This window comes from Eutrigla gurnardus (assembly GCF_963514095.1).
Source record: "Eutrigla gurnardus genome assembly, chromosome: 6".
Lineage (NCBI taxonomy): Eukaryota > Metazoa > Chordata > Actinopteri > Perciformes > Triglidae > Eutrigla > Eutrigla gurnardus.
The window spans coordinates 18,344,961-18,367,862 of NC_139920.1; the positions used below are offsets into that span (position 1 = coordinate 18,344,961).

The 22,902-nt window shown below is 44.5% G+C and overlaps 2 protein-coding genes across 2 annotated transcripts; one reads left to right on the forward strand and one right to left on the reverse strand.

The window, feature by feature from the left end:
* Nucleotides 1-477: 477 nt before the first annotated feature.
* On the forward strand, nt 478-14,764 carry LOC311015307 (dipeptidyl peptidase 9-like). Its single transcript, XM_084012436.1, has 21 exons — nt 478-634; nt 1,961-2,051; nt 2,275-2,519; nt 2,756-2,868; nt 3,087-3,260; nt 3,678-3,846; nt 3,942-4,052; nt 4,180-4,308; nt 4,572-4,633; nt 4,728-4,828; nt 4,952-5,129; nt 5,284-5,443; nt 6,959-7,038; nt 7,823-7,993; nt 8,189-8,324; nt 8,427-8,572; nt 8,786-8,932; nt 11,896-12,048; nt 12,381-12,523; nt 12,829-12,940; nt 13,634-14,764. Exons 2-21 carry the CDS (start codon nt 1,996-1,998, stop codon nt 13,724-13,726), a joined length of 2,679 nt encoding a protein of 892 aa, XP_083868562.1. The 5' UTR covers nt 478-634; nt 1,961-1,995; the 3' UTR covers nt 13,727-14,764.
* Nucleotides 14,765-14,956: 192 nt separating this feature from the next.
* Nucleotides 14,957-18,115, reverse strand: LOC311015325 (angiopoietin-related protein 4-like). The gene is made up of 7 exons (XM_084012478.1): nt 17,611-18,115; nt 17,228-17,338; nt 17,005-17,095; nt 16,364-16,477; nt 16,080-16,175; nt 15,702-15,986; nt 14,957-15,600 (listed from the first exon to the last, which is right to left on the reverse strand). Exons 1-7 carry the CDS (start codon nt 18,064-18,066, stop codon nt 15,419-15,421), a joined length of 1,335 nt encoding a protein of 444 aa, XP_083868604.1. The 5' UTR covers nt 18,067-18,115; the 3' UTR covers nt 14,957-15,418.
* Between the last annotated feature and the right edge of the window lie 4,787 nt (nt 18,116-22,902).

The following is a 22,902-nucleotide window of genomic DNA, read 5'->3' on the forward strand; positions in this document are numbered from 1 at the left end:
TGCTGTTTGATATTGTAAATTAGGTATGTTTGAGTTTTTGACCTTTGATAAGTCACAGTTTGAATATTTATAGATGTATCATTGGGCTGTGAAAAAAATTCTAGAATTTATTTTAATTTGTCAGACTAAATGATCAATTGATTGACAACGGAAAATAATGGTCTGATTAATGGGAAAAAAGAACATCGTCATTGCCTTAGAGCTGAAATATGAGTCATTTGGTACCTTAATTTACATCAGATTGAGGTTTAAACGAACTACATCATGATTCCCATGTTTTTAAGACATTTAAAGAAAAGACCAGAGATTTCTGTATTTCTTTTGTTTATATGGTTTGATATGTCCACAGAAGATTGTGATTGTTATTTATGAAAAATAATTAAACGCTGTTAATACAAATCAATTAACGCAATACGAAGTTGACGGATCACATCCGGGTCAGAGGTCGTCACCGTAACGTTTGTTTTCACAAGGTATTTCCGCGTTGCTAGCATCTTAGCATTAAGCTACCTGCTCTTTGGAAAGTAACGTTAGTTGACTATTTGGGATTTACTCGGACCCTGACCGTTGTTTTCAACACATGCGTTTCTTCGGCAAAAGGAGAACAGCCTTCGAGGTTTTCGGTGCAGAAAGTGTAAGCTGGAAATAAATAAGTGTTGACTGTCGTGATTTGTTTCTGTTTTGGTACGTTAGCCTACTTGAGTTAATGGGCGGCTAACTGGCTAGCTCCAAGCAACGTAGAGTACCGTTAAACGATTCCAACGATCGCATACTACGTGTTTGATGAAGGACGGACTCGGAAATGTTTCCATGGTGTGAAGCTGTCGCTCAGTTGTGGACGTTAGCTTCATTATCTGGCTGCTGAAACACGAAATTATTGTATCCTTCGTAACACAAAATATATTATTTTTACATGGATTCTACAAATCATACAAACTGGGCGGATGATACCTGAGACATGTATTTGAGAATACTATGGTGCTTGTATTAATATGTGGCACAGGCTGGGAGAATAAACCGAGACTCTTCCCCTTTTATCAGAAGTTTATCTTTGCTTTCGATTTAAACACTTGCTGTTTAAGTGAAAATAATACTTCTATTACTATATACAACTATTTGAGAATAATTAGCATCTCACTGGTTTATGCTTTTAGGATGTAATATTTATTCTTATAATATATGTATATAAACACATCGTTTTATACAGCATTAAGCATATTAAAACATAATTTATTAAACGGGAGGGAAATATGTTAACAATAAAATACAGCACACTTTTATTTACCCACTTGATATATTGTTCTGGTTCTTTTAACCCGCTCTCATGGCCTTCATCAGGCAGGAGGCATGGTTTGATCGCTTGTCATCAAGTGACCTGCATCTGCAGTCACATGATAACAGCTGGTTGTATATTGGGAGAATGAGATGTTTCCTTGCATTATAATTCACTCTTATCAACTCAAATTGACAAGTGTGATATTTGTTAATCTGTCAAGGTGCCTGAAGGGAGCTGCTGTAGTGTTTCCTGGGAATTAACTTCTGTAGAATTTGCACTTCCATTTGGCCCAAGGCAACGGAGCAGTCTACAGTAAAATGTGGAGGGACGGTGTAACATTTGCCACGGTTATGACAGAGACGTCTTGAGTGTCGGCATCGTGCAGCTGAGTCACACTCGGTGAGAATCCACTTCAAGATCACACAGCTGGAAGTTTGGCAGCGTCCGCTTGAAGAGCAACAGCTCCGCAATGAAGCAGCACAGAGTCGTTCAGGGCCGTCACTCCAGTAACCAATTCACTGTTGATAGCATGTGAGCTTAGCTTAAGGGATGGTTTTCACTATTAAGTACTGTTAATATTATCTGATTTGATCTATCTGTCAGTCAGGGTCAGGCGCTGCCATGTAAGTCATCTGGAATTTGTTTTTCTTTTCAGTTTTCATGTGTTTGCCTGGTTTCCAACAGGGTGTCAGTTCTGGTCTTGGGTTGTTGAACGGTTAATGCACAGAGTAAAGAGACTGAAAACTCAAGACAAAACAGAAGACGACCAGAAAAGGTATGGGGCATTTTTCCCTTCACGGCTGTGCTGAACCATATTTATTTCCTTTTAATTATCATTCATTTTGATTAAATGAAAACTTTTAGTCAAAGCATTACAATATATTAGATTCATGTAATATTTACCATTTCATCCTTGCATTCTAACTTTTGCTAATTAGTAATTTAACAAAGTAATTATCAATTGTGCACATGAGTGACACTTGAGTGTACGTCCACAGAATCAGGCAGGCACTGGCAGGCATGACAGGGTTGGAGGAGCTCTCGGACAGCACAGAGGTGGTGGAGATGGAGGACGTGAATCCCACTCAGTTCCACGTGGAGAAGCATTCGTGGGACGGCCTGCGGAAGATCATCCACAACAGCCGCAAGAACACCGGCATGGTTATCAACAAGGCGCCGCACGACTTCCAGTTCATCCAGAAGGACGAGACCAGTCCACACTCCCACCGCATCTACTACCTTGGTGAGCTGGGGGACCTGGAAGCTGGGACCTGTTACGGTTGTTGAAGTATTAATTAATTTTCATGCAGAAAATGTAACTAGAAACAGCGGTTTGCTTTGAGGGCAATCTTTCTACTGTTGCAGCTGTAGTACACACAATCTCTGCAAAATGGTGGCAGTGGTGTGATATAATTTCCGAGACCTGTAGAACCTGTACCTGGTAGCTCGGTTGTTGATGAAGCTTTTCTGCTCTCACAGGAATGCCTTATGCCAGCCGGGACAATGCTTTACTCTACTCAGACATTCCTAAGAAGGTCCGCAAAGATGCTCTATTGGTTTTATCGTGGAAAAAGATGCTGGATCGCTTTCAGGTGAGAGGGATTTAATGAAATCAAGACCCTTTGATTTCATAAACAGCAGTTGTTCCTGCTGAAGAGAGAGAAGATAAGAGGTTCTACATATATTGTACACAGCAGTTCTCTTCAGTTTAGTATGACATTGTTTTGTTACTGTTTGTTCTCCTTTTTCGACTTTGACCTCTCGGCCAGCGTTGTCACGTTGTGTGTCCTCATGTCACCCCTGACCTCAGGCCAGCCCTCACCATGGGGGCTTCTCGCGGGAGGAGGAGCTGCTGCGAGAGAGGAAACGCTTGGGGGTGTCTGGCATCACCTCCTATGACTACCACCGACCCAGCAGCCTCTTCCTTTTCCAAGCCAACAGCAGTCTGTTCTACTGCCGTGACGGTAGCAACAACACCTTCATTGTGAGTTAAAGGCTGCTAAGCCAGGCTTGTATTGCCATGCAGAGCAGCAGCTCAGGTGCACTTACGCTGGGCTGACATTTAAGGTGGAACAGCGCTTTTCATTTTTAAGTGACAAGCTACTCCTCTGAGTCTTGCCTAACTTTTTTTTATTTTTTATTGTTTCTTTAACATTTCTTTATTAGTAAGTACTGAAAAAAGTGGTTACTGGACTAGCAAATACAAAACAATACACAGTCATATGTGATATGACATCCTATATTTTTTTACCTCAAAAACATAACTGTTCTCGTATCAAACATCTCCCTCTTGGTCAGACTCTGGAATAGAATATGAACTACATCTTCACTTAGGTTTAATGATAGAAGTGTACAGCAGCTGTGACCTTGGATGTCTTTCAACCTCCGTGTGTTTGTGCAGACTTCTCCCATGGAGCCTGTCGAGATTAAGAGCCAGAGTTCAGGCACCCGCATGGACCCCAAGATCTGCCCGGGGAACCCCAACTTCATCGGCTTCATCAACAACAACGACATCTGGGTGACCAGCATTGAAACGGGTGAAGAGAGGAGGCTCACCTTCTGCCACAAAGGTCAGGTCAAAGGCTGAGACATTTGGATCTCCTGCAGACTTTTATCTGGTACACGTTTTTCCACAGTGTTTTTATTTTCTGTGCATTCCTTTTAGGTATTGATAACCCGAAAGAAGACCCAAAATCTGCCGGTGTTGCCACTTTCGTCACGCAGGAAGAGTTTGACCGTTTCACCGGATACTGGTGGTCACCAGCTGCTCGTGAAGGTGAGTGAGAAATATGTACAAAGATTGTTGTTGTAGTTTTAACAAGGAGGTAATCGTATAAAGAATTATTATTATTATTCGATTCTTAAATAACACATACGTGTTCAAATGTCCCTCTCTGGTTCAGAGTCCGATGGTGGTAAAACCCTGCAGATTCTGTACGAGGAGGTGGACGAGTCTGAGGTGGAAATCATTCATGTTCCATCTCCGGCTTTGGAAGAGCGTAAGACCGACATCTACAGATACCCACGCGCAGGTACACACACTAAAACGCTTTGGATTCATAGAATACATGATTTGTTGTTTCCTGTTATTCCTGTTAATTACAAGTGTATTTAAAGGTGCGTTAGGCACATTAACAACTGCTCCAGATAGCTTCAGGTCAAAAACTCCATGGCTTACTGTTTTGTACTGCATGTATGTTGTGTAGCTCAGTCAGTACACAATGACACTGCAGACTTTCTGAAACGTTTCATGTGTGTTTATATGTTGGTATGAAACTCTTTGTTTTGTATCCAGGCAGCAAGAATCCTGAAATTAATCTCAAAATAGCAGAAATCAGGACAGACAATCTTGGCAAAGTGAGTGCTTGTTCAGTGCCACAAAACGTAATAGTTTTCCAGAAATGTCTCCAGAGAGAAGTCCCAATGCAACTTCTCGTTATTTCTCCTGCAGATTGTCAGCACACAGGAGAAGGAGTTACCCGTTCCCTTCACCAGCCTGTTCCCTGGTGCCGAGTACATCACCAGAGCCGGATGGACAAAAGATGGCAGATAGTATGTCGTTTCTCCGTAGAAAAAATAGCTTGTGATCTTTAAAAGCAACAAAACCCAGAACTGAGTAAGATGGAGTCTGTGTGCTGCACATACCTCACAACTCTTTCTCTTTCTGCGTGTCAGTGCATGGGCGGTTTTGATGAACCGACGGCAGCGGCATCTTCAGCTGGTCCTGCTGCCTCCAGCGTTCTTCATCCCTGCACATCAGGACGAAGCCAGCAGGCAGGAGTGCCTGGAGGCCCTCGGAGACTCTGTCCAGCCCTTCATCATCTACGAGGAGACCAGTGACGTCTGGATAAATGTGAGGCCCAATGCCACATCTTTCTAGGGCTCTGTTTGTAATGAATGTTCTCAAATCATGGCTGACTGATCTTTCACTGTGAGCAGCATTTAGGGACGTTTTTACTCTTTTGCAACCCCATTTCAGGATTTATCGTTTAATGTTTGTCTTTCAGGTGCATGACATCTTCCATCCGTTCATCCAAACCAGTGACGACGAGATCAGCTTCATAGCTGTAAACGAGTCAAAGACAGGTTTCTGCCACCTGTATAAGATCACCTCAGTGTTACAACGGGGCAGCTTCAACTGGGCCGAAGTCTACACGCACTCTGAAGGTAACGTCATCAACAAGCACACTCACAGTTCAGGTGTAACAGAGAGCCTCCTAGAATGTGTCATTACTACAGATGTATTCATTTATATTTAAAGATTTGACAAAAATAAATCAAAGGAAACTTAAATATGCGAATTACATCTTGTACTATTGGTCTGTAGTTTATCCGACTATACATTTAAATAGGCTATTATTTATTCATGTGATAATGGTAATAGTAATAATACTAATACTAATAATAATCATCATCAACTTTATTTATAGAGCACTTAGGGTACAAATGCTTAATAGAGGCAAAATAAAATACCAAAGTGAATGATTAAATACATGAAGGGTAAAAATAGTGAATAAGAAATTAAAAACCAATAAATAAGCGGGCAGCTCAGATAAAATCAGGATTTGTTTTCCGAGAATATTATGTTTTTAGAAGAGACTTAAAAGAAGACACTGACTCAGACAGCCTTATTTCCTCGGGCAGGTCGTTCCAGAGCCTCGGGGCCCTGATCGCAAAAGCTCTGTCACCTTTGGTATTCAGCGTGGAATCTGGAAGAGACAGAAGACCGCTGCCCGAGGAGCTCAAATTATGTAAAGGTTCATAAGGGATTAAACGTTCTAAAATATATCCTGCAGCCAGGTCATGAAGAGCCTTAAGAGTAATCAATAAGGTCTTAAATCAATCCTAAAACAAACAAGGAGGTATTGGTTCTGGTTAAAAGTTTAGCAGCTGAGTTTTCTACCATCTGTAGTGGTTTCAAAGATTTTTCTTCTAGAAAAGAGAAGAGGCTGTTGCTTTAGTCAAGATTCAAGGAGATAAATATACAGTGTTTCTTATTTTTATATTATTACTCAGGTGATAAAAACACGATTGGGCAAATGTTGTGATAAATTGCTCAAATTGTAAATTACTATATCAAATGGGAAACCAATATCTCTTGTAGTAGTTTGATATGTTGTGACAGGTGACCAGTAGATGGCAGTATTTGTTTTGTGACGTGCAGGGGCCCAAAAACAAGGATTTCTCTGTTATTAAAATTGACCTGGAGAAAACTGACAAACATCCGGTTGTTTCTGTCAGACCTGCAGTCCTGTAGAGGACATACTCAGCATACTGAGGTCAGTAGGCTTAACAGGGAGGTACAAATATGTGTCATCTGCACAACAATGAAAGAGATGACATCACCCAAGGGGAGCATATATAGGGAGAACAACATTGCTCTAAGAATTTAGAGTCCCCTTACTTGGTATAGGAAAAAGATGACACAAAGTTTTCAATGGAGACTCAAATTCCTATTTGACAGATATGAAAATAACAGTCTAATGCGGTACCAGATGTGAAAAATGCCATGATCGGTTGTGTCAGAGGCAGCACTTCACTCCAGCAGCTTTCATTAAGAGGCCATTGTGACTTTGAGAGAAGGCGGTCTTAGTACTATATTGTCATTGAATTGTTTGTTTACAAAGAAGTGAATTCATTAATAATCAGTTTCTACACTTGCCTTCTCTCCTCTCTCACTAGATGATTTCAAGTGTCCGGTCAAAGAGGAGGTGACCATAACCAGTGGGGAGTGGGAGGTGCTGGCCAATCACGGAGCAAAGGTAAAGCCCTGCCCACATATCTGGCCCTTGGAAATGGGCTCAAGAAATGTGTCTCTTGTATTTTACGTCAGTTAGCGGGTTTTTTTTCTCTGGTCTAGATATCTGTTATTGTGTATCAGGCGTCTAAGCTAAGCTAAGCTAAGCTAAGCTTCAGGCGTCTCTACTATAAAATATACGTTTTTGTAGTTTCAAGAAGATCAAACCCAAAACACGCAGTTGCCATCTTTCTGAGCTCAGCTGTCTGTTACACTATAGAGACGCCCTCTGGTGGTGGGTGCTGTGCACTGCAATGCATGACATCAATACAACATCATCACATACATAGAAAGCAGCGTTTGTATTAATGATGGTATTAAAAATTATACTATTTGGTTTTCTAAATATCCTGGTATAACCTAATGCTGTAATACCGCCCAAGCCTACTTAAGTTCATGTTAATAATAGTAATAATGCACAAAATCACAAAAATACGATTTTGGAAATACGGAGCATTGAATCACAAGTTGCTCTGAACCCTGTTTTTAAGCTATATATATATATATATATATATATATATATATATATATATATATATATATAGGTTACATCCAGATGTCGTGATCATAATGTAGAAATAGTACATTTTATACAAATAATAATAAAATATGGATAAGAAAAGAATAGGTATGTACCAGAGCTGGAGCAAAAATACTTCTTATTTCAAAAGAAGATGTTGATTTTTAGTTCTTGTTTGTGTCTCAACCAAAGGGACAAACACTATTCCTTGCTCTGTGGTTTTGTGCAGCGTTCGTCCAGTCCTCAGATTTGGGTTGACGAGGCAGCAAAGCTGGTTTACTTCCAGGGAACCAAAGACTCTCCTCTGGAGCATCACCTTTACGTTGTGAGCTACGACTCGCCAGGTGAAATCGTCCGACTCACCAAACCCGGCTTCTCCCACAGCTGCTCAATGAGCCAGGTAAGTAACAAACATACGCTCACATTAGTGAGCCAATCGGCTCAAACGTCATCCGGGTCCGAGTGATGGGATCGTACTGAGATGTATTCACACTTGGTCTGAAAAAAAAACTGCATTCAGGTGTCAAGTGTCAGCAGAAATCTAAGCTGTGGGAGATGCTGTCTAACCATGTTTTGTGTGTGTTTTTTCATACAGACCTTTGACATGTTTGTCAGCCATTACAGCAGCTTGACCACAGCACCATGTGTCCACATCTACAAGCTGCAGGGCTCAGACCACGACCCGCTCCACAAGGAGCCTCAGTTCTGGGCCAGCATGATGGAGTCCTCTAGTACTGAAAACAAACCAGATTAAATGTTGTCTGACCGATGTTTACTTTTCCCCCATCACCTGTTTAAAAGGATCCTCATATATTACTCATCATTGTTTCCAGGTTTCCCTTTCGAATACACTCCTCCAGAGATCTTTAGCTTCACCGGGAAGTCGGGCTTCGAGCTGTACGGCATGTTGTACAAACCACAGAACCTGGTCCCCGGCAGGAAGCATCCCACTGTCGTCTTTGTCTACGGCGGCCCGCAGGTTTGAGCTCCTCCACTGTCATTTAGACTTAGACAAGTACTTTTACTTTTGATACTTCAATTACATTTTACATATACAACTTGTAATGGAGTTGTTGTAGCAGTACTTAGACTTAAATACAGGATCTGAATACTGAATACTACTAGCTTAAATGTGATGAAGTCATCATATCATCATCCATACGTTGATTTGACATGTTTTCTTTCCTTCCAGGTCCAGTTAGTGAATAACTCTTATAAAGGAGTGAAGTACCTCCGCCTGAGCACGCTGGCGTCTCTGGGCTACGTTGTGCTGGTCATCGATGGACGAGGCTCCTGTCAGCGGGGACTCAAGTTTGAAGGAGCTGTGAAGGACAGAATGGTAGTTAGCAGATTAATGATTAATATGTCTGCTTCAGGAAATAGGGATTTATTTTATTTTTTAACTTTTAAAGTAGTCTTTAAAGAAGAAATGAAGTGATTTACCGATCATGAAAGTTCGTGTTTTTTTTTACGTCATTACTATATGATAAGATATTAAGCTTATTATTGTGCTGTCATCATACTCTGATTTAGAATTAACTTAAAATTGTGTACCCCTCCCAAGGACTCCAAGACTCCTTCTCGGAGTCCTTGGGAGGGGTACTGGAGAGTGCTCCAACCGGGGACTCCATTGTTCTACTGGGGGACTTCAACGCTCACGTGGGTAACGACAGTGTTACCTGGAGGGGCGTGATTGGGAGGAACGGCCTCCCCGATCTGAAACCGAGTGGGGTTCTGTTATTGGACTTCTGTTCTAGTCACGGTTTGTCCATAACGAACACCATGTTCAAGCATAAGGGTGTCCATCAGTGCACGTGGCACCAGGACACCCTAGGCCGGAGGTCAATGATCGACTTCGTGGTTGTGTCATCTGACCTCCGGCCGTATGTCTTGGACACTCGGGTGAAGAGAGGGGCTGAGCCTGGTGGTGAGTTGGATCCGCTGGCAGGGGAGGAAGCTGGACAGACTTGGCAGACCTAAACGTGTTGTGAGGGTCTGCTGGGAACGTCTGGTGGAACCCTCTGTCAGGGAGGTCTTCAACTCCCACCTCCGGGAGAGCTTTGACCAGATCCCGAGGGAAGCTGGGGACGTTGAGTCTGAATGGACCTTGTTCTCCGCTTCCATTGTGGACGCGGCTGTTCGAAGCTGTGGCCGTAAGGTCTCCGGTGCCTGTCGTAGTGGCAATCCCCGAACCCGGTGGTGGACACCGGAAGTAAGGGATGCTGTCAAGCTGAAGAAGGAGTCCTACCGAACCTGGTTGGCTCGGGGGACTCCCGAGGCAGCTGACAGGTACCAGCAGGCCAAGCGTGCTGCAGCGGGTCGCTGAAGCAAAGGTTCGGGTCTGGGAAGAGTTCGGGGAGGCCATGGAGGAGGACTATCGGTCGGCCTCGAGGAAATTCTGGCAAACCATCCGGCGCCTTAGGAAGGGGAAGCAGCCCTCCACCAACACTGTTTACGGTGGAGGTGGGGAGCTGCTGACTTCGACTGGGGATATCGTCGGGCGGTGCAAGGAATACTTCGAGGATCTCCTCAATCCCACTGACACGTCTTCCATTGAGGAAGCAGAGGCTGGAGACTCGGAGGTTCATCCACCCATTACCCGGGCTGAAGTCACCGAGGTAGTTAAGAAGCTCCCCGGTGGCAAGGCACCGGGGGTGGATGAGATCCGCACTGAGTACCTCAAGTCTCTGGATGTTGTGGGGCTGTCTTGGTTGACACGTCTCTGCAACATTGCGTGGCAGTCGTGGACAGTGCCTCTGGACTGGCAGACCGGGGTGGTGGTCCCTCTATTCAAAAAGGGGGACCGGAGGGTGTGTTCCAACTATCGGGGGATCACACTTCTCAGCCTCCCTGGGAAAGTCTATTCCAGGGTACTGGAGAGGAGAATTCGGCCGATAGTCGAACCTCGGATTCAGGAGGAACAATGCGGTTTTCGTCCTGGCCGTGGAACACTGGACCAGCTCTATACCCTCCTCAGGGTGCTCGAGGGTTCATGAGAGTTTGCCCAACCAGTCCATAACTTATGCCTTAAGGACACGGTCGAATGCCTTATGGCATAAGGCATTCGACCGTGTCCCTCGTGGCATTCTGTGGGAGGTACTTCAGGAGTACGGGGTCGGGGGCCCTCTGCTAAGGGCTGTTCGGTCCCTGTATGACCGGAGCAGGAGCTTGGTTCGCATTGCCGGCAGTAAGTCAGACCTGTTCCAGGTGCATGTTGGACTCCGGCAGGGCTGCCCTTTGTCACCGGTTCTGTTCATTATTTTTATGGACAGGATTTCTAGGCACAGCCGTGGGCCGGAGGGGATCTGGTTCGGGAGCCACTGGATTTCATCCCTGCTCTTCGCGGACGATGTGGTCTTGTTGGCTCCTTCGAGCCAGGACCTCCAGCATGTCCTGGGGCGGTTTGCAGCCGAGTGTGAAGCAGCTGGGATGGGTATCAGCACCTCCAAATCTGAGGCCATGGTTCTCGACCGGAAAAAGGTGGCTTGCTCCCTCCAGGTCGGGGGGGAGTTCCTGCCTCAAGTGGAGGAGTTTAAGTATCTTGGGGTCTTGTTCACGAGTGAGGGAAGGATGGAACGTGAGATTGACAGGCGGATCGGTGCAGCGGCTGCAGTAATGCGGTCGTTGTATCGGTCCGTCGTGGTGAAGAGAGAGCTGAGCCGAAAGGCGAAGCTCTCGATTTACCGGTCAATCTACGTTCCTACCCTCACCTATGGTCGTGACCGAAAGAATAAGATCCCGGATACAAGTGGCCGAAATGAGCTTCCTCCGCAGGGTGGCGGGGCGCTCCCTTAGAGATAGGGTGAGGAGCTCCGCCACAAGGGGGGAGCTCAGAGTAGAGCCGCTGCTCCTCCACATCGAGAGGAGCCAGTTGAGGTGGCTCGGGCATCTGTATCGGATGCCCCCTGGACGCCTCCCTCGGGAGGTGTTCCAGGCATGCCCCACCGGGAGGAGACCCCGAGGAAGACCCCGGACACGCTGGAGTGACTATGTCACCCGGCTGGCCTGGGAATGCCTTGGGGTCCTCCCGGAGGAGCTAGGGGAAGTGTCCGGGGAGAGGGAAGTCTTGGCGTCCCTGCTCAGGCAGCTGCCCCCGCGACCCGGTCCCGGATAAGCGGAAGAAAATGGATGGATGGATGGATTAAAATTGTGTTCAACAAGAAGATTTGTTGTGTATTTTAGCACTTTTGAAACGATTTGTAGTAGAAGTACTGGTAGGTTTCAGTGTGTGCACATTGTACGTAGATTGGTAGTGGAAGCGTGTTAATGCCAAGTGAGTGACCTCTATGTTCCTCCAATCAGGGTCAAGTAGAGATTGAAGACCAGGTGGAGGGTTTGCACTACATAGCTGACAAATACAAGTTTGTGGACCTGAGTCGTGTTGCCATCCACGGCTGGTCCTACGGAGGATTTCTCTCCCTTATGGGCCTCATCCACAAACCTGACGTCTTCAAGGTAAAAACACCTTTTTCTCTTGTTGTGTTAAATGATGTGCATATATATATATATATATATATATATATATATATATATATATATATATATATATATATATATATATATATATATATATATATATATATATATATATATATATTATATCAGCTCTGTTTACGATGTTTATTATTAGAAGTGGGAGAAATTAAAGATAAATGCTTCTGACTTACTGATTGTGTGTGTGTGTGTGTGTGTGTGTGTGTGTGTGTGTGTGTGTGTGTGTGTGTGTGTGTGTGTGTGTGTGTGTGTGTGTGTGTGTGTGTGTGTGTGTGTGTGTGTGTGTTTTTCAGGTTGCCGTTGCAGGAGCCCCAGTGACGTTGTGGATGGCGTACGACACCGGCTACACTGAGCGATATTTGGACACTCCTGACAAAAACCAGAAGGGATACGAGGCTTGTTCTGTTGCCCTGCATGTCGACAAACTCCCCAATGAGTGAGAGCTGACATTTTAAAAATACACACTTTATTGTTAATGCTCTAAATGGATTGCCATTTACTAACTATGTCCACTAACCAACTGTGACGGACACCCACTGTATCAGGCAATATTACACTGTATCTTCTGTCATCTATTGCTTTTGTGTAATTAGGCCGGTTTCTACAATTGATGTCACAAAATAACAGATTGTAGTTAATTTGTAGGTCCAAATTAAATGAATGTAAAAGTAGTACAATGTGAAATTGTATCTGTGAACACGAGCGAGGGGACTAAGAACGCCATCTCTCTGTTAATCGCAGGCCTGACAGGTTGCTGATCCTGCATGGGTTTCTAGATGAGAATGTGCACTTTTTCCACACAAACTTCTTGGTGTCTCAACTCATCCGGGCAGGGAAGCCATACAGCCTGCAGGTAAGATGATGCTCTTGTTCTTCAGTAAGCTTCAGTATCTTCAGCTGCCCGTATCCTCATCTCCACCCGCCGCTCTGACCACATCACCACTGTCCTCCACCACCTCCACTGATTCCCCATCGAATACCATATTGATTTTAAAAAACGTGGTCCCTCCCTACCTCTCTGACCTCCTCCACCGCCACACCCCCACCCGTCACCTCCTCCAACCCATCAGGACTAAGCTTCGGACCTGGGGGGACAGATATCCCCCACCCCCCATTGCGATGCCCTTCCCAGCCAATGCCAACACTCCTCCATCCTTCAAGACATCCCTAAAACTCACCTTTTCACTCTTTCCTTTAACCTTTAAACTTGTTTTTTTTTTGGTTGTTTGGTTGTTGTTGTTTTTTTCTGTTTTGTTTGATTTCGTTGCTAAGTTGTAAAGTGTCTTTGAACGTCTGGAAAAGCGCTGTATAAAACCCATGAATTATTATTATTCCTAAAACAAGATGGCAGCAGGGAGGGAGGTGCAACACTTCTGCAGTCTTTATAGTACTTCAATCCTAGATATGCTTCGCAAAAGTCTAGAAATGATAAATATGCATCACATAGTTTGATCAAATAAAAAAAGAGAATGTGAAACCTCTAACAGTCCATCTGATCCTCGATGATTGACCATGTTTTGTGTATTTTCTTCTTGTGTTTTTCCAGGTCTATCCCAACGAGCGACACAGCATCCGATGTCCAGAGTCTGGAGAGCATTACGAGATTACACTGCTGCACTTCCTCCAGCAGAACCTCTGATAAGCCTCGTTACACACCGACCTTCCCTGCTTCCTCGCCTCCTAACCTCCTCTCCTTGTCTCCTCTTTCCCTTTCCTCCATTTATTTAAACCTGCATCACCTCCTTCTTTCCCTCGATTTTAGGATATGCTGAATGCAAGCTATGCCCAACCGTGTCACACCTCAACGGGAGTTTCGTCTTAAAGATGCTGAAGCATTTTAGCATTAATAAATCATTGCAAGATAAATATTCCAATTTGAGTGTAATGTCCATAAGAGTCCATCACTGAGAAAAGTAAGTCTTATTGTGTTTACACCTTATTTTACAGTCGAGGAAAAAACGGATACATTGCTTTAAGCCGTAAAACAAACAGAGGGCGCTGTTCTCCAAACAAATGGGGCTGAAGCCTTGTGAGATTGTCGTAGACGGGGAACGAGTACAAACAAAATCACAGCGTCACATGGATCTTTAGACCGATCTTTGACAGCAATGCAAAATATGCAGAAGTGGATCTGCCATGCTCAGTTTTCTCTTTATGTTGTGCCATTCCTTTTTTTTTTTTTTATTGAACTCTCACTTTTCTTGTTTTTCTGGGACCCAACTGATGATGGTGTTGCTCTGCTGAGAATAAACGCTGGAATGAAGTTAGTAAACGTAAAACTCTATAAGAGTATACACCCGATATCTTAACCCCCCTTATCATGTCCTCTGTGCCCTCAAGTGCTATTGTGGATTACTTTGTGTGAGGTGTCACACTTAAAACAATTCAAATGCCACATTTTTACCGCGTTATCATTTTTGAGGGATTCTTCCACATTCATAAAAGGTGGGAATATGTAGCGACCTGTTGCCCTTTCACTCACTTGCTTTCATTTTCCGAGGTGCTTATTTTTCTCCTGCTGCTGAGGACTTTTGCACATATTGCATATATTTGCCTTGGTGCCAACAAACCGACCTATAAGATGATGTATGACAACTGTTGGCAGCGCCTGCTTGTATAGTATATATCAGGGAATCTGTCTGAGGACCTATGACAATAAAATGCCTTGTTACATGTGTCTGATGACCATCTGTAAGATGAGCTGCCTTGACATGCTCATGGTTATATCTACTCTCAGATGAAGAAATAAACAGAAGTGAACTTTTTCTTTTTTGCAAAGTCTGGTCACCCAATGAAATGTAGTTTTGTTAAATATATTTCAGATGTAATTTTTTCCTAAAATGAGGCAGTTGGTAGATAAACAGTTTCAATGGTGGTTTGCCTTTTATTCTGAAATGATTCACTCCTAGATAAACATCAAACGGGTAATAAGAGCTTGAAAGTGTGAAATATGTGTTTATTTTCATGTTTTTTATTTTATTGAGAAGACGATGACACCGCTGGGTGGTCATTGGGTTTGGATGCCGTCAAGCATGAAAGAGCCAGGATTTATTCAACCTTTTAAAAACTTTATTCATATCCACTTCATATAAATGCAATATAAAATGTTGCAAGTTTACACAAGTTGACAATACCACATGATACGTTATTAAAAATTAAAAACACATACAGTATTACAAAAATGTTAAGAAGCCCTTGTAAAGGGAATAAACAACGGTCAATATGACTGAACACGTCCACCAGTTGGTGGCGCAGCAGAGACGCGATGACCCCGTTAGAGAGATCATTCATGTTTCCTTTCGTCCTCTGCGGTTTGAGCGGACTCGTCTGCTCACTGCTGTATCGTGGCGGGTGCAATCTTCAGAAGAGTGGCCTTCACAGAGTTATCCTGCCCCTTCGTGGACGACCAGAACATCGCTCGTCTTCTGGGATGCTGCCCTCTGAGCGAGCTCGGCCTTCTGGGATATCTACCGTTGAGGTTTGACTCACCGCAACTACTGAACCACCAACCACCTGCAACAAAAACATTTTATTTAATCTCTACTCCTCCTGGTATAAAGCTGCTCACACAGTTTGTCTGCGTTAAGGTTTTGGGGTCAGTGAAACCGACGTACCTGAGAGCAACTCGGCACAGTTGACGTCTGGAGCGAGGTCGTTGTCTCTGTCGGCTGTGGAGAAAGGGAGACCAGATTCTCCGGTTTGCACGATCCTCTCCTGAACTCCAGGTGAAGACTCCGGCTCCAGGTGGAGAGCGAACATCTTCTCTTCTCCGTCAAGTTGGAGTGGATAACGAGCCTCCAGCTTTTGCTCTCCTGTCCAAGAAGTGAGCTCCACCTGCAGGATGTACTGGCCTTGTTTGGAGAGGGAGTGGATGTTCTCCAAGCCCAACCAAAACTCACCTGAAGGGACGAGAAATATTGAGATTTAATTTTTTGCCGCTGAAGTTTAGCGATGCAGATATTTAAAAGAACTTTTGAGCCAAGTGTCCTCACCATTCAGGCTGCCAAAGCCTTTCTTATAGCCTTCCCACAGCTGGTTGAAGTTCTGGGATCCATCATGACGTTTCTGGATTATTGTCCAACCACCTTCTGCAGAGAGAGAGAGGGAGAGAGAGAGATTGAGCTAAAGAAGCTTTGTGTAAGAGCAGATTAAATGTCTAAGGTGTTTTTTTTTTTTTAACTCTGCTCTGGGATTTAAGCTGTAGTTTTGGATAAAAAGGTTGCCTTGCTCAGCATTGTCACAGTGTACTTTTGGGGAAAGTTGTTGTTCGACTCACCTGAAGTCATTTCACAGAGGACGTTGAAGGGCTGGGAGCTCTCTGGTTGGATGGTGTAGACGCCACTGACTCGCTGCCCTCGTACAAACAGATCGTGACAGTCTCTGGCCAAACCTGACAAAAAAACAGAAACAAATCAGATTTTGTTCAGGCTGAGTCAATAGAGTAACAGAATAACACCTCTTTACAACTTGAGCTTTCCACATCCTACACTCGTACAGTAGAGTAGAGTTTAAAGGCTCCTTTTCTCCTGATCTTTGGACTTCATGTGAACTGCTCTGCCAGCGAGTCGACTATTATAACTTCAGGTGCAAAGGTGAAACTTCTTTTTGTTCTTATGCCGCTTTGGCAAATATGAATAGTGTCATATTCTCTTGTTACAACTGAATGTTTGCTTGGGTTTCACCACAGTTTCATGTGATCTGAAGAGGTGTACTTTGTTTATACACCTTTAGTATTTGAGGAGGACGGCCCAGAAAAAGAGTAAATGAGGGAATTCGATTACTCAGTAGTTTTTTTTTCTAAGGCGGCTTATGCAAGATCTCAAAAGATCAGACCTCTCTGTGACTGTAGGTCAAAGACTTCTCTACATTACTCATTTAGATTTTGCCCTCCCCTCATAGTGCCGTTATTCTTCTTACCTGATGCGTCTCTGCTCTGCTCTGCTGGCTCTCCCCTCAGTGCCGTCTCTTCATCTCTCCGTCGGTGCGATTTAATTTTCTTGTGTGCAACCTGGTGGATCACAGAGCCAGACGATGATTAATCACTGACATTAATCTCGTCAAGGTAATCTTTTGTTTAGAGGGATAATCCCGTCATCAATCACATCAGGTGTGCTGCGTTCGTTATCGAGGTGGAACTCACCTTGCTCTGCAGCGTTTGCAGGTGCAGACTCTGTTTCTCCAGTTTGTCTTGTTGCTGCTTGATTTTCTCCACCAGCTGGTCGATGCGTCTGTTCTGAGCTGCTACCAGGCCCTGGAGAAATGAAATGTCCCTTCAGATTGGCTTCAAAGCTTTTGTAGGATTGTTTTATTGGTAGTTCTGGAAATCACTGATTGATTTGAGATCTTATTTGTCTTTTGAATACACTTTAAGTTATCTTCAAAGAATGTGGACTTCAATAGTGACAATATTTTAGAACATTTACTGGAATGTGTGCTTTCAGTTTTTATTTCACTCATTGCAGAACTACCGGTTTCATTCCTGTAAGCCGAGACGACAACATGAAAGTGGTATTTTCCTCTCACCTGGATAAATGATCCTCCTGTGTGATTGATGTTGTTGCTTCCTGGTGTCAGTTCTCTCAGCGCCTCATCCACCTTCTCCTCCAGTCGGTCCATTCTGGCGTGGACATCCTGGCTCAGTGGCTTCCTCACCTCCTCCGCCAAGTCTGCACCCAGCCTGTCCCTCTCCTCCACCTCTTTGCCTTGCTTTGCCTTCAGGGCTTCGTCTTGCTCGCGCTGCTTCTGCTCCAGTTCAGCCACGGTGCTGTCGAAGGCCTTCAGTTTGGCATTAATGTCTCTCATCTGGGTCTTGGTCTTGTCCACATGCTCCTTCAGACCCTGGCCCAGCTGCAGGAGGCCGTGAGCCACCACGTTCATGTCCTCCCAGGAGGCTTGTTTCTCTCTTCTGTCCGCGGGGAAAGCAGCCGCTGTGTGCACCAGTAAGGTCAACAGCAGGATGAGAAGCTGCGGCGTCTTCATTTTGGTGTCTCTTTCAGTGTGACAGCAGGTTCTGGTGTCTCTGTCTCTTTTGTGTGCTGCTCAACAGCCCTGTGAGGTTTTTATAGCTCAGTGCCTCAGCGGAGGGCTCCTCTGATTGGCTGTCGGACCTCGGAGGAGGGCATGGATGGAGGCTGGGGGCGTGGCGTCTTTCATAGTAGTCACCCCTGTGCCGACTTGGATCATGATGCAACAAAAGGCCTGAATTACTGAACATGACCCGTGTCATTGTGTTTTACCGTCAAAGCTCAAGCTGAGTTTTTCAACAAACTAAAGAGTATAAATGCATATATATATAATCAATCAATCAATGGATTATGAAAATAGTCACAGACTAATCAATGTAGCGTGTTATCATTGTAATTCTATGTGACATCATAATCTCACAGGCATCATTCGTTTGTGCGTTAATAAAACCTGTAATGAAGTATTACATTTAATTTGAGCATGTATTTTTCATAACTCTAACTTTCATAATCCCTATTTTATATCCCCAACACATTGATTATAATAAATCACTTTTTATCTACAGTCTTTTCCCTATTTCTATTTTATCCAAAACAATTTAACCCCAAATCAAAATGATTATATTATTAAATTAATCCACTGCAGGTATTTTATTTTATAATTTTGTAAGGTTTTGTGACGGATTGCGGATCGAAAAAAGACAAAATAACTAATGACCAGATTTAGTATCGTTGGCCTCCACAGATATTGTGGATTATCTTGGCGAGTGCAGGAGGCGAGTCCCTGTGTGTCTTCAGCGTGAATCAGGAATGCTGGAGAACATTCAGAGATGGAGGAGGCAGTGTGAGAAGTAGGGGAAAGTTCAACCCTCAGGCCTTTTGACACACTCAGGCCTGACAACAAAATCCAACAATCACACACTGAGGCAGAAGGCACGTGGTGTACTGATGAGGTACAGATGACATGCCAGACACTGAAACATACACATTATGGTAAACCACAGCTTTGTGACATTCATTAAATTACTTCCTGTAACGCTTACGGTTATGTTGCACTACAATGATAGGTTAATAGGTTCATATAATTTCCACCTCCTGAATTGCCAGGATGTACTCCTGTTTCTTGTCTAATGTGATAATAAATAATAATATAATAATAATGACAAAAATAGTTTGTCAGACAAAACCGTGGGCTTTAGGCAACTTCTGATGGCTGTTACAAACCAAACAATTGGTTAATCAAGAACATATTTGGAAATAAAAATAAATAACAAATGAGCATTCGTTAAAGCTCTATTCTTATATATTAAAAGAATATTGTCAACATGAGGAATTCACTACATTAAATAACAAGAATCTACAGCCGTGCTAGATTTGTATTTTCAAATATAAAATACTATTGATTTATAAATGAAGTTGCCTGTGGGCTTTAATCAATTTTACTTTTGTCCGGCACAGTCATGTAAAACCTTTCCTTTCACCTTATCTGGGCTGCCCTGAGGAGGCTGATGGGAAAATCAATGTATTTTCCTCAAATACATTTCGGTGGACTGAGATTTTGGGCCCGATGGTGATGCAAGAGGAAATGTCAGAGGATGAATAAAGATCAGGACAACCCTGAGGACAACTTGTGTGCACTAAACCCCATGACATAGTCTGATAGTTAGTTAGAGCCACGCTGCCGGTGAAGCTAAAAACAACCAAATGACAACAGATCGATGTGGCTAATGTTTGACTGAAGTCACTGATTAACAAACTGTTATGGCATCAAAGTCAATAACGATACAAACAAATATATTGAAACTAAACCATAAATATGTCTCTGGAATTATTCTCAACCTCTGACTCACACACGAAAAAAAAGCCTGCAAAGAGCTGGTGGTCAAGATGTAATGACTCAAAACGAAAGCAGAAAGCCAAAGAGGAACTACATCGGCAGTTACAAAGTACAGTTAGATAAAACTAAAACAAACATTAACACTCGTCTCAAACATGAACTGATTACATTTGTTTGTATTCCTAATATAGTCTCATGACATTTCCTCGCCTTGACATCATTGCTGTGCTGTCGTGGTCTGGTGTGTGGACCACTGCACGTATCCTCTGACCTCCTGCTCCCAGCCTGCATCAGGCAGAGCTTTGTGTCTGTAACTCTGTTCACAGTCAGCTGATGGAAGTCTTCCGTTCTTACTCAGCTGTCTACATGAGGTTGTGTTTGGATGAGATGTTCATGCCTTAGTTCCATTATACCCAAAACAATGAAGGGGACACTAAATCATCACAGTATTATTATCAGTTCAACTTCAGGGAGATCGTCTGTCCATTTAGGTTGTTGTAGGCTATTGTGAATCATTTCAGCTGCTCTGGTGCAAATGAAAGTCACAACAGGTGCAACGAGGAGGCAAAAGGTATGTGGTATGGTGTGACCTGGGTTCCTCCTGGTGCAGTGTTCTCTGGGTTCCTCCTGGTGCCGTAGACACTGGGTTCCTCCTGGTGCAGTGTGACCTGGGTTCCTCCTGGTGCAGTGTGCCCTGGGTTCCTCCTGGTGCAGTAGACCCTGTGTTCCTCCTGGTGCAGTGTGCCCTGGGTTCCTCCAGGTGCAGTAGACCCTGGGTTCCTCCTGGTGCAGTAGACCCTGGGTTCCTCCTGGTGCAGTGTGACCTGTGTTCCTCCTGGTGCAGTGTGCCCTGGGTTCCTCCTGGTGCAGTGTGCCCTGGGTTCCTCCTGGTGCAGTAGACCCTGGGTTCCTCCTGGTGCAGTAGACCCTGGGTTCCTCCTGGTGCAGTGTGCCCTGGGTTCCTCCTGGTGCAGTGTGCCCTGGGTTTCTCCTGGTGCAGTGTGCCCTGGGTTCCTCCTGGTGCAGTGTACCCTGGGTTCCTCCTGGTGCAGTAGACCCTGGGTTCCTCCTGGTGCAGTGTGCCCTGGGTTCCTCCTGGTGCAGTGTGCCCTGGGTTCCTCCTGGTGCAGTTGGGCCTGGTTCCTCCTGGTGCAGTAGACCCTGGGTTCCTCCTGGTGCAGTGTGCCCTGGGTTCCTCCTGGTGCAGTGTGCCCTGGGTTCCTCCTGCTGCAGTGTACCCTGGGTTCCTCCTGGTGCAGTGTGCCCTGGGTTCCTCCTGGTGCAGATGGGCCTGGTTCCTCCTGGTGCAGTGTGCCCTGGGTTCCTCCTGGTGCAGTTGGGCCTGGTTCCTCCTGGTGCAGTGTGCCCTGGGTTCCTCCTGGTGCAGTAGACCCTGGGTTCCTCCTGGTGCAGTGTGCCCTGGGTTCCTCCTGGTGCAGTGTGCCCTGGGTTCCTCCTGGTGCAGTAGACCCTGGGTTCCTCCTGGTGCAGTGGGGCCTGGTTCCTCCTGGTGCAGTAGGGCCTGGTTCCTCCTGGTGCAGTGTGCCCTGGGTTCCTCCTGGTGCAGTGGGGCCTGGTTCCTCCTGGTGCAGTGTGCCCTGGGTTCCTCCTGGTGCAGTGTGCCCTGGGTTCCTCCTGGTGCAGGACAATGCCCATCCTCATGTGACCAGAATGTGTAGGCGGTTCCTGGATGATGAAGGCATTGGTGCCATTGACTGGCCCTCACGTTCCCTTCACCTGATTCCAATGTGAGACGTTATGTTCCCTTAAGTACTGCCACAGACTGTCCAGGAGCTCAATGATCCCCTGATCCAGGTCCAGGAGGGGGTTCCCCAGTACACTATCCACTGACTCATCAGGAACAGCCCAGACGTTGTCAGGGAGACTGAGTCAGACCATGAGTTGCCGTCATGAAAGCACTCTGTAGTTTGGCTTCTTTGAAGCTAGCACGCTTAATTATTTCTAGCTCTTCTTGGTTTGTACCCTAACGGTTGGATGCACTTATTGGAAGTCGCTTTTGGTCGGACTTCTGATGTGGACGTGGATTTTCGAGATCTCCCTGGATATGTTTTGGCTTTTAAATGCTGATAATAACAAATGTTTCTGTATCTGTGACTTGAGAGACGTGGGTGACACCGATATGTGATAAAATGATAATTGTGTCCCTAAACATGAGATTGAAGGTGGTTATCTGCAGATTTTAAATCTCAACACATCACACTTTGACATCAGTCGATGACAGTTTTCGTCTCCCATCACAGACATTCCTGAACCCCTCGAGGTCACTTGAACTGTGCAGATTACAGCAACACAACATGTACCATCGGACCTGCACATGTACTGCACATGAGCTTCCACCAAGGGGGCGGGCCGCTGATGGTGGGGGTCGACCGTGCTTTTGGACACCAGTGGGTTAGTGTGTGAAAGGTGAGGGTGCTGTCACGTGTCTGGTATGTTGCATCAGGCGTGCCCAGCTGGAGGCTGAGACCGACTCCCTGGGAGCCCAGAGGACAAAAACATCCAGAAGAGCTGCAGCCTATTTGAACTTTTTGTCTTGTGTAGTCTTTATCAGTTTGATTGTTTTTAAAACTTATTTTTTACATGTTGGTGAAACTATCCTGCCCTTTGCTCAGTATATTTAAAAACATTACAAAAATACAAAAATTTCTGCAAACGATCCCTTTCACCAAATTTTAAACAGTAAGATGACATTTTACATTTTGATTTCCTTTGAGTGCTGTCAATTTTTTTAATTACATAAATCAGCAGCAAACCATAATTTCACAATAATGTTTCATACTTTATCATGCTCGTACTGTATTTATTCAAGTGGTAAACATAAGTTTTGGAAAACATTCTTCAATCCTGCCTCGTCTCTTCTCTTTTTTTGAACATTTCCAAGGAGTCATTTCAGTTCATTTGGCAGAACAGCAAACTGTGTGAAAGGTAACGCTTCTGCGAGGCTTCATACGTTGATGTCATGGGGATTCATAAAAAAACAGCTGCTATTTACAA